This window comes from Monodelphis domestica, chromosome 3 (assembly GCF_027887165.1).
Source record: "Monodelphis domestica isolate mMonDom1 chromosome 3, mMonDom1.pri, whole genome shotgun sequence".
Lineage (NCBI taxonomy): Eukaryota > Metazoa > Chordata > Mammalia > Didelphimorphia > Didelphidae > Monodelphis > Monodelphis domestica.
The window spans coordinates 199,469,464-199,481,685 of NC_077229.1; the positions used below are offsets into that span (position 1 = coordinate 199,469,464).

Genomic DNA, 12,222 nt, shown 5'->3' on the forward strand with positions numbered 1-12,222 from the left:
TGTTTGTGTGTGTGCTCTGGATTGGCAAGGGGGTCGACGGCGACACCACAGTGGCCTTCAGAGGGCCGGAGGGAGTAGGGCTCAGGTGCAACATTGGACTAGAAACAACTTACCTGGAACTTGCAACAATCTCTTTGTACTTTCGCACAAGTTTTTCTTGGATCTTCCTCCTCGACCCTCACTCATTTTGCTCCTTTTCTCCTCAACCCCTCCAACCTGGGCAACTGGGGGAGCCTAGGAGGACCATGTGAGATAAAGACTGAGGTCCAGGAAGGGGAAGAGAGTCGGTAGCAGGGGGGAGGGTGGAGGGGGGGATAATCACAGAAAGTGTCACGAGCGGCTCCCCCCTCCTCCTCCTCTTCCACTTTTTCCTCCTCCTCCACCTCGTCCTCCTCAGTTCCATTTCCCAAGTGGGAGTCCAACGGGGGGCCAGAGGGAGCAGCCCGGCAAGGGGGGCCCCGGGCGGGCAGGCAGGGGATGCCGCTGCTGGGGTGGAGAGTGCAGTGGCTATGCTGGTGGTGGGGGCTCTTGTGCGGCTGCTGCTGCCCCCCGCCAGTGCTGCCCCTCCTGCCCGCCGCGGCCGCTGCCGCCACCGGAGGGGCGCTGCTTGGGAACAGCAGCGGGAAGAGCAATAGCCCTGGAGAGCGGCAAGAGCCACTGCAGCCACCAACCCCGCAGCCGCCGTCCTCCTCTTCCTCCTCCTCTGGTTTCCTTTACCGGAGGCTCAAGACACATGAGAAACGGGAGATGCAGAAGGAGATTTTGTCGGTGCTGGGGCTGCCTCACCGACCCCGGCCTCTCCATGGATTACAGCAGCAACAGCAGCCACTACCTCTGCAGCCCGAGCATCGCGGGGCGCTACCATCCCCGCCGCCCCCACCACCTCCAGGGAGACTGAAATCAGCTCCGCTCTTCATGCTGGATCTGTACAATGCCCTGTCCGCAGACGAGGGAGAAGAGAGGGGAGAGGAGGAGGAGAAGCAACAGCCTCCGCCCCAAGGAGGGGGCGACCGGAGGGGCTGGTCCCAGCAGCGGCTGTCGGCCAGACGGCCCCTGGCTCCAAGCACGGCGGCGCATGCCCTGCATCGCAAAAGTCTCCTCGCCCCGGGTCCCGGTGGCAGCGGCGGAGCGTCCCCGCTAGCCAGCGCGCAGGATAGCGCCTTTCTCAACGATGCTGACATGGTCATGAGCTTCGTAAACCTGGGTAAGGATCTGTATTCAATAGAAAAACATAACTCTTATTCCCTGCCCCCAGGTAGCTGGGGAGTAAAATTATAAAGGGGGCTAGGCTCCTAGATTGACTAAGGGTGAATTCAAGGAAAACAAAAAACAAAAAACACTTAACTAATGGTCAGGATACTTCGCTTCTATTTCCAGCTCTGCTACTGTAGCTGTATAAATTGGACAAATCGCTTTCTCTCCCGGGTCCTAATTTTTATACTCTGTAAAATGAGGGGATTAGATTGGTGGTCTGTAAGATCTCTCTAGCTCTGGTCTCAATCTGTCTTGTAGGCTTCTGTCTGGGGAGCTGGCACAGTCAGTTAGGTGTTTTGGCTAGGCTGTTACCTGTCCATTCCAGACTGCTCTAGGTGTGCATACATGCTCTCCAGAGAACAGGGAGCAGCCCTATAGTTGTGTACTTTTGGTTATAGGTTGCTGTGGGTCAGGGAAAGACACAGTTAAGCTAACTTCTGGAGATCTTTTTTCCCTCTCCATCCACTCCCCCTTTTCCTTGATGGCTAACAGGTTAAGTTAATACCTAATACTTAGAAATGCCTGACCTTGCTTAAAGGAGAGCATCTTGGTGCTCCTCTCAATCAGGGTATATTCAGCGCCTTTCTTATTTGTACATTATCCATGTTCTTGGGAAGAGGCATAAAACTGCTCATGGAGAAATACATAACCTACAATTTACTAAACCCATAAGAAGAAAATTTAGGCAGCTTTTAACATCTAAATCATTTTGTTGCCTTCCAAGCTTACCAATGGCTTTTAAACTCCTTTAAAATTAATTTTTCAAATATGAAGTTTGGACTGCCTAACAAAAGCAGGGGAGGATGCATATAAGTTGAGACTTTGCTGAGAACTGTTGGGAATATTTCTGTAGGATAACAGTACTGAATGGGTCTTCTGCTGTTAAGGAGTGTTGGGGAATTATGTGGTAGCATTCATATATAATGCTTTCCTCCTGCATAGTTTTAGCCATAACTCTGAAATAAATGTTTGCTGGATCCAACTCATTCCTAAAAATGAAAAGGAAAAAAAGTTGGGAAGAAATTGAGGAGGACTTCAGAAATCTCACAGTATTGTTTAAAGAAGAAAGTGAGGTTTAAAATCTAGGTCTACTAATTTATTCTGCAAACTGGGATAGATCATTTAGCTTTTCACCTAAGGTTTCCCTATCTATAAATGAATATGAGATCAAGTTTTTCGCCCTGAATGAATGAATATTTCTAATATATGCCACTGACTCATTCATATCTTTTCCCCTTTTTTCTCCAATGCAGAATGCTATTTTGTCTGTGTGGTTTGGTGCAGTCACTTCAAGAGTAATTGTTCATAATGACTCCAGAGTCTAGTGTTTACATTTTTTTAGTAATTTGGTAGAATTGATGTCTTCTAGGTTCCAAGATATGGTAGGTCTACTAAATACCATAGGGATAAATACCTTCCTCAAATACTACCCAGAAAAGCCATCTCTTCAAAAATAGCCATTTTGGGGGGCATTGCTGTCTTGCAGCACTAAGTAAAATAGCTTGTTCTTCACAAATAAATCTAGAAGTGATTCACAAACATGTCTTCAGGTTGCTGTTGCTGCTGTTTTTTTTTACTGGAATGGGGAGAGGAAGGTGGATCCAGGAAAAGCAAGGTGGAATGCTTTCTTAATATCTTACAAAATAAAATCTCATAGCAGGTGCAGCTTCAGAGCCTGCCAACCCTGCCAATGTGGAATATTTTAGGGTCTGCCTTGCAACTTTTGTATCCAGGGATTTTGATTGGGCAGGAATTTTCACAAATGATGGCAGCCAAAACCAGGGTTGGACTACCTCCATGAAGCAGGCTGGACAAGTTCTCATGATTCCAGGCCACTAAGCAATGGTTCCAGGGGCATCAGGCCAATGCTGTTCCTTGTCTTGCCTCCCCTGCTTCCTCTCCATTACTTAACACCCCCTTCCACACTGGGCACATCCAAAAAGCACAAATTAATCCACAGGTCACTGGGAAAATTGTCCAGTTGCTTTGAGGGGTGGGGGGAGAATTCTCTCATTCCCTGCTAGACTGGAGAAAGAGAAATTCCCTCTTTGTCAATAATGATACTAATAAACTCAAAGTTTCTGAGGATATGTGGTCAATAGGTTGTCCCAATGATGTTCATCCAAGGACTATGTAGAAACTGCCTTAAGTTAAAACTGTTCTCTGTTCTTATACATTGATATATTATAGACTCAGAGTAGGCTACCCCTAGATGGACCCTTTTATTTTTGTGTTTTTTTTTAATGATTTCCCACAGCCTCTTACCTTAGGTCCAGTAACAAACATGCATTTAGTGTATACTGAGGGTCAGACCCTGTGCCAAGAACTAGGAATACAAAAGCAAAAAAGGAAATAATAGAAATTGTCAACTATCAACACTTTACATTCTGCTGGGGAGAAGAGGTAATTTGATAACAAAGTTGGCTCCTCTCTTCTGCTTTTTTCAGGGACCTGTTGCCACACTGGTGAAGTTGTCCTTGCTATCTGCTAAAGTTGCTACTTATAGAAGTAGTTGCAGTTTCAGGAAGGATGTTTAGAAATTCAGAGGAATAAATCTTAATCTTTGAGGCTAGGAATTAAAGATATGGTGACAGATCTATAGGGCACAAGGAAATGTTAAGGTAGAGGGTACTGATTACGACCCTTCAAATCAAGCTACTAAACATACTTTTTATTCTACACACATGGAGAAAGAATAGATTTGCATATTGGTAAACATAATACAGGTCTCTAACTTCTATTTTAGTTTTCAACCAAGCTTTGGAAATCAGCTTTAATTTAGGAATGATGATAAGAGTCTCCAATAAAAACCTTACTTGTGACACAGAGGTGGTCTATATTCTGTTAGCAGAGTACTAGATTGACAAATCCTCTGAAGCTGAGGAAGTTTATAAGAGGGACCTGGTTTCGAAAAGTGTGTTTATTAAGTTCAAAGGAAAAATCACCAGATGACTGTACGCAAAATAGTATTTTTTTCAGTTATAGCAATCCATTAAGATCAAATGATATATATCCGTGGTAGGGGTCCCCAAACTGATGAAGTCATAGATTCTCAAAGTGCTGAAAAGAGATTTTATTCTGTGAGGTAAAGAAGTTAACTCTGGTCCTCATGAATACAAAGAAGAAAGGCTATAATGGTTCAGTAGGAAGAATGCTGGATTTGAAGTCATAGGAGCTCAATTCAAATCCTAGTTTCATGCCCTTGTTAAGTATGTGACTTTAAGCAAATTATGTCACTTCCCGAAGATTTAGTTTCCTAATCATTAAAAAGAAAAGACTGGATTAAGTAATCTTTGAGGTCCCTTTCAATTTTAAACCTCTGATCTTATGACCTTAGTGTAGGAAAGATAGTAGAGGCAGCTTAAGTATTACAGTGCATGGAGTGCTAGATTTGGAATCAGGCACTATTTCAGTTACCAGCTGTGTAATCCTGAGCAAATCAGCCTTGGTTTTCTTATCTGAAAAACAGGAACAATACTAGCATCTCTACCTCCTACAGTTGGATGGATCTAATGAGATGATTTTAAAAGTGCTTTGCAAACTTTAAAGTGTTATGTAGATGCTAGAAGTTATTTGTTATGATTTTTATCATGTGTATAATCAGAATCAGAATCTGGGGAATAGTTTCCTGATTTCCTAATCTATGTCAGTGGTATGACAGCTGTAGTTAAATGATTTATCTCTCATAAAAACCACAGGATGATCAAGTCCTATAATGTTGCCTTTAGCACATGTGAAGAATTCATTGGGATAAACATTTTATTAAGGAGTGAGTCAACAAGCATTTATTAAGTATATTCTATGTACCAGGCCCTAGAGAAGGAGAAACACAAAGGAAAGTGGTTACTTAGTTATAAACATGAATTTTAATGTAAAACAAAAGATTTACTCATGAAATACATTTTAAGTAACACTGAGGCCTTTCATCTAGGGTGACCATCAGGAAGTTTGAATAAACAAGAGAAACTTTCTCTCACATCTGACCTACCAGTCATTAAAGTCAGCTCATTGTTTATGTTGATTGTTTCATATTCTTCATGAAAAAAACAGAAGGAACATTTATAATAATTTATGCATTTACAGCAACTTGGCCCCTGATGATGTCTGCTGTTGCTATTGCTGTGTCTGTATAAGGTGTATGTCCATGCATACTTGCATGGATGTGAACATGAATTCAATAAGTACTGTTTTCCATTTGTTTTTTGATGCTTGGAATCCTTTTGGCAGCCCAAATAACCTGCCTTCCAGTCTTTGTTTTTTCTAGAATTCATTCTTAATAGGGAAAACAGCTTGTCTTTTTCCCGCTATGGCTTTTTTTTTTTATTTGCCCTTATCAAAGTACAAGCAAATGCCAGTCTAGTGTTATGGTAAAAATATTTATTATTTCATATATTATTGAGGTAAATTTTTGATAAAATAGCAGGGATTTTCTATTTCTACCGAGTAAAAATTTCTAAGTAAATGAAGAAATTCAGGGTCCAGGAACTTTATGACCATGGTGATAAACCTTTTAGAGACCAAGTGCCAAAACTGCAATCCTCATGCCACATGTGAACCCCACATCTTACTCCAGACAAGGGAGGGAGGAAGTTCTGGGCAAAGGGGCAAAGCATGTGAAAAATGTCCTCAGGCACATGTGGAGAGGGGGAAGGGAGAATCTCTCTCCCATACTCTCTAGCACATGTGCCATAGGTTTGTCAACACAGCTTTAGGACTTTGCACAATGCTTAGCATATAGTAGGTGCTTAATAGATGCTTTTTGATGGATACATGCTCATGGCATATTATTATGTCAGTTCATATTTTTATTTATCATATGAATAATTTTAATTATTAGTACCTATATTTATCTTAGTTTATTATATATACATATATACACTTTCCTCAACTTACTTTAAAACATCTACATTTGTATTAATGTGGTATTCTCACCCATGGAGATAACTGTTCTATGATTTAGCAGATGATTTAATGAATTTTATATAATAATTAGGTACAAAAATTATCACTCTGTGGCTTATTTCTTGGTAATAAGCCCATCCTGACCATGCTAGACTAGTCTTCTGACAATTATTTGTTTCAAAACTCAGAAGCATATATGTTTCTCAAAGGCAGGCAGTATTTCTTGTTTTGTCTTTATATCCTCAACACTTAGCGTGGTACCTTGCATATAAGAGACTGAAGGATTGAATTGAATTAGATTGATTTAGATTAGATACTTGAAACTTTTCTAAATTTTGTTAAAATTAATATAGCTTTTGTGCTCTACTGGTATACCATCAGGAGTAAACATCATGCATCATTATAATATATTCAAATAGGATTTTAGTGAATATAAAAGCACAGAAAAGAAATGAAAGTTTTTTTAAAAAAATTTTACAATTCAGTAATTATTCATTTGAACTGTCCTTCCATTTCCTTAATTTGATTAATCAAGTGTTAACGTATATGGATAGATAGTAACAAAAAACTGAGAAAGTCAATGTGTTCTCTATCTCAGGAAAAGCAACAAGAAATTTATTGTACTACAAATACAAGCAATCTTCTGGACATAATCACTCTTGGGAAATATGAAGTAGAAGAAGCACTGAATCAGAATTTTCACTATTCATGTTTATAGTCAACCACAATTTTTGTCCAGGCTTTGCCTTTTAAACATTTAAACATCCAAATTCCCACCTTTTCATCTAAATTGCTTTGATTTAGGGAAATTTGGTCATTATCAATCATGGTCATAATTAATCAATGAACAATTTGGTCATAATCAATCTATCAACTAGTATTTATTACTGACTTAATATGTGTGAGAAACAGAGGCAGGCACTGGGGATACAAAGACAAGAATGAAATAGTTCTTACCTTAAAGGAGCTTATATTCTTTATGGAGAGAACATGTATACAAAAAAAGATAAAAGATCTATAAGGTGATGGGAGGTGGCATTGGGGGCCTCAGAGAGGAGAAAGAGGTAACAGTAGTTGAAGGGATTAGGAAAGCCTTCATAGAGGAGGTGACTTGAGTTTTGAAGGAGGTTAGATATTCTAAGGAAAAAAAGGTGAGGATAGAGTGCATTCTAGGCACAGGGCCTTTGCCCAGGTACAGAGAATAAAATTAAACTTACGTTCCTTACTGTTAAAATGGAGAATTTGCTCATGAGAATGAAATTTAAAATGGGAGGTAAAACATTTTCCTAAATACTTTCTACTCTCCCAAATACTAAGTGTAAAAGTCAGTGGCATTTTAAAAAAAACCCATAGATGTACACAATGTTCTTAAACTAAGATCAAAGGGCAAGCAGATAGCATTGTTCAGATCACAGAAGCTGCTTCCTCTGGTTGTCCTTTTAAGAATGAAAATGTAATAGGGAAAAATCCCTTTAAGATTTGCTGAGTCACAGTCATCTCCAATTCAAGTGCTAACCCCTTGCAGAGTAGGTATGGCCTTAAAGAAGGAAGGATTCTTTTGGCTCTGAATTCATTTCAATAAATATTAGGGTCCAAAATGTGCTCAATATTGTGATAGGTGCTTGAGATATAAAGACAAAACTGAATGTCCTGGATTTCAAGGAGTTTATATTCTTTTAGGAGAAAAATATGCATATTGAGAAAACTGAATTATATATATATGCATATATGTATATACACACATACATACGAAGTTATTTCAGATGAAAGACACTAATAAGAATGGAGAAGGATCAAAATAGGTTTCCTCGAGAAAGTGGCACTTGAATTGAATTTTAAAAGAAGATGAAGATTGTAAGAGGTGAGGAGGGAATTCATTTCAAGCATAGGAGATACCTATGTAAGGGCAAGAAATAGGCACTGGATTGTCATATATGGGAACATTAAGCAGGTCAGTTTATCTGCAACTAGGATGTAGAGTAAGTGAAAGAGAGAAAAGGATTTTAAGATTGAAAACAGACTAGAACCAGATTATGAATTATGAGCCAAATAGAGGAGTTTGTAGTTTAACTTAGAGGTAAGAAGTCATTACATTCTTGTAAGGTAGAGATTGGGGGAATATTTTAGGAATATCAATTTAGCCGTCATGTGGAGGATGAATTGGAGACAGGAGAGTGAGAAGACAAGATGACTAATGAGGAGTTTCTAAAACAGGGGTTCTTAACCTGAAGTCCAAGGACTCTTTCAGGATGAATTAAAAGCACCATTCTGAGAAGTCCATAAGCTTTGCCATACCATTAGAGAGGTACATGACATAAAAGATAAGAACCCCTCATCTAAAAGTACTGTACAAGAGCAGTTAGGTGACTTAGTGAATAGAGAGCCAGGCATAGAGGTAGGAGGCCCTGGGTTCAAATGTGACCTCAGATATTCCTGAGCTCTGTGACCCTAGACAAGTCTCTTAACCCCACATTTCCTAGCCCTTGCTGCTCTTCTGTCTTGTAATTAATATTTAGAATGGATTCTAAGACAGAGGATAAGACTTTAATAAATATTCTATAAATGATGAGGCCATTCAAGAATGGGCAAAGAAATAATTTTAGATATCAGGGATGACCAACACTGAAAAACAAGAAAAATCTCATCTTTTGGGAGGGAATAGAAACTCATATATGCATTGTCCAAGGTTACAAACATTGGACCTTTCTAGGGTCACAGTACCTGTGAACAGCTGCTATGTCTACCTCCTAGAACTTGAACTGATCTCCCCAGAGATTTATAACTCTCCAAATAGCAACCTCATTGTTTTGAGACAATGGTATCACCTGTTATATAGAAGAGACCACCTCTTCCAATAAAGCATAAGCTTCTAGAAGGCAAAGACTTTTGATTTTGTTTTTAGACCTCCAAGGCCTAGCACAATGCATTATATATTTCAAGGGCTTAAGTTTTTATTGAAAAGAAATTTCTACTTATGGGAAATTTCTTTGTAGCTGTCAATTCTCTCCTCTTTTATTCTTGCAGATCAATTAATTCCTTTTCAAACATCTTCGTTTCTCTTCCTCAAGGAAAATTTTATTTCTCTCTTTCTCTGTTCCACTTAAAATCCCCAAAGAACCCTAATCATAGTCAATAAACATAAGAAAAGCTCAAGAGGATCTCTTGATCAATCTCTTTTTATGTTTTTCTTCTTTGTGAATGTGAAAAAAAATTCCTTTTCCCTTCTTACAATGGGGAAACAACCCTTTATGCTTATAATACTGACAATTTTTATCAAGGAAAAGGAAAGTCACTAATTTTGAAGTGTAGAATCAGTTTTAAAAAATAGTGCCATCAACCTTTGTTAGAGTGCCTACCTAAAACACTATCCCATAAGTATTTTCCATATATATTGGAGCTCTGATTACCAGATCATAGAGCTAGAGTCAGAACTAGAAGGAATCTAGAGACCATCGAGTACAACCTTTATTATTTTACAGATGAAGGAACTGAGGCCCAGGGAAGGTAAGTGACTTGCATGAAGTCACAAAGGAAGTGAGCATCAAAGGCAAGATTTAAACCCAGGTCAGGACATGCCCGAGTTAAATGCTTTTTCCATATGGAAAATTATATTTGTATAGATGCAACAACTTAGGTATTTATTTCTCTGCAAAGATTTCTATCATGGAAATCATCATGTGAATTCATTTTTTCAGGCATTATTTTCTTACTGTTCTCTTGAAAAGTAGAGTAGTGGGACTGGCTTAGAAATCAGACTTATTTTGATTCTACTCTCTCTTACACATCCTGATTGTATGATCCTGGGCAAGAAAACATAATCCTTAAATGCTCTAGGGAACTCTAATAGAACTTAAACCCTATCACAGGAGTAAACAGAGAAGGTGCTCTCTTGTATTGGTAAAGGGGTTTCCTCATTTGGGAGTTCTTTGTATTAATGAAATCACAGATCTAGACCCTATATTTATAGCTCACATATTAAGGAAAATCATGGGAAAGGAGCAGAAGGAAAATGACTATAAAAAGTTTATCAATGGGTCTGGAACAAAGAAAACATTATATTAGAGAAAATGAATTTACTATAATTGGCAGATAGCTTCAGTGAGTTTCAGGTAGCTTAATTCATGGAGTATTTAAGATACTTCTGATATCATAAAATACTTTCTAGAGAACTTTTAAGTACCAAGCATTTATGCTTATGTGTCCATATAGTCCAGGGGTCCTTAATTTTTTGTGTGTGTCACAGACATCCCCATCCTCTTTGGCAGTTTGTTGAAGTCCATCAAATCATATTTTTATACGAATGGGATAAAATACTCAGGTTTACAAAGGAAATGAAATATAAGGAAAAATAGCTGTCAATATTTTTTAAAAAGCAGGTTCTAGGACACAAGGCTAAGAACCCTTGGTCTAGTACTGTAACTAGGCTAGTGAGGGTAATGAGGTAACCCAGGGTATAAAATAGTTTGGAAGGACAGTGACTAAATGGGTATGGAATAGATCAGAGATTAGCTGTGGTTATAGAGATCCCATGCCATCCCCAGTCCTCTAGCCAGTCAATGACAAAATACTTATTAAATTATAGTCTAGGCATTGGGCTGAGCTCTGAGGGTACAAAGAGTGCCTATTTAGGGTCATGATCTGAAAAATCACCCAAAATTCAAATGTTTCCTTGAAGTATCCCTCTGCCCTCTAGCTTCTTAAGGTATTGAGAAAGATCTTTTTGAAGAGGATACCTCTTTACCATCCCCTCTTCTTCTATGACTGCCTTCTTGGGGAATCTATGGAGATTTTTTAGGGTATCAAGGGTGTCAAGAATCTATTCTCATGCCATTTTTAATGCATAATGCATAAGTGTAGTAATAATAATAATGACAATAAATAAGATAATAAAAACAACAAAAGTACATGAACAACCGGAATGTATTCAGTGCTTTGAGATTTGCAAAGCTCTTTACAAATATCTTATTTTATCCTCAATAGTCTTGACAGATAGATATGATTATTATCCTCATTTTACAGGTGAGGAAACTGAAAAATAGTGATTAAATGACTTGTCAGGAGTCACATAGCTAATAAATATCTGAAACTGAATTTGAACTCAGGTCTTCCAGAGTCCAGATCCAGTATTCTATACATTGATACCTTGTTGTCTCTGTAGGACTTAGAAGAGGAATTGAAAAAATCTATTGATACCCAAAGATACTAGATAATAACAAAATAAGACACAAAGTCAGAAAGTGGTTAAATTCCAATCCCTAAAGGGTTTTACATTTTTATACCTCACCCAATGTTAGACAAATTGTGCTCTAGGGGGCAATTCTAAAGAAATAAATATTTAGTAACACCAACTCCATCTTCCACAAAATATTGACTTTATCCCCTCCTCCCAAAATAATCTGTCATAGGCTGAGTTGGGTGAGGAAAAGGAAAATGTTCTGCACATGTCCATTCTTGATAATCCCCTGTTCATTTGTTAAAGGAAAGAAGAGGCTAAATTGTTGTTGCATAGGTCTCAACATGGGTCCTAAAAGCTTCCATCATGAATATGGAAGTTAGATCCACTTTCTCAAGTGCTCATTTTTTATTGGCACCCTATTGGGTCTAAGTAGCAATCATTTTCTGATTGATTGAGTTTTAAGGCTCCTAGACACACTTTTTTTCACTCTCTATCCCTTTCCAAACACATCTGTGTTTTTGAGGTTGTCTTCATTATAGTGTGGCATTGCTACATTATGATGGGCCTGGATTATAACATACAAATTCTGTTATTAATTTAAATCTATGCAGTCTTGCAAAGGACTCTGGTGCTCTCTATCCATGGAGCCACCTACTTGCTCCTTGCAGGTCCCCCCCACCCCCAGGATTTCATGAGACTTTTCCTTTTGTGGTCAAAGTTCTTTCCTCTATATCAGTGTCCCTGTCTTTAAATATACATATACACATTTGCATAGGTACATATATATATATTTGTGGGTAGATAGCTAAATAGCTGTTTTATACTTTGCATTATTGTTCCAAATAAAGTTTCCTCCATCCAAAGTGAAGTGTATACAATACTTTTTCTGC

The 12,222-nt window shown here is 38.7% G+C and overlaps 1 protein-coding gene across 1 annotated transcript in view; it reads left to right on the forward strand.

The window, feature by feature from the left end:
- Positions 1–224: 224 nt before the first annotated feature.
- The window catches only part of BMP6 (bone morphogenetic protein 6), a 218,013-nt gene continuing 206,015 nt past the window's right edge, over positions 225–12,222 (forward strand). Inside the window, exon 1 of the mRNA XM_001367785.4 lies at positions 225–1,204. Within this exon, the coding sequence (XP_001367822.1) occupies positions 478–1,204 (727 nt within the window). The 5' untranslated portion in view covers positions 225–477. The remainder of the gene's footprint in view (positions 1,205–12,222) is intronic.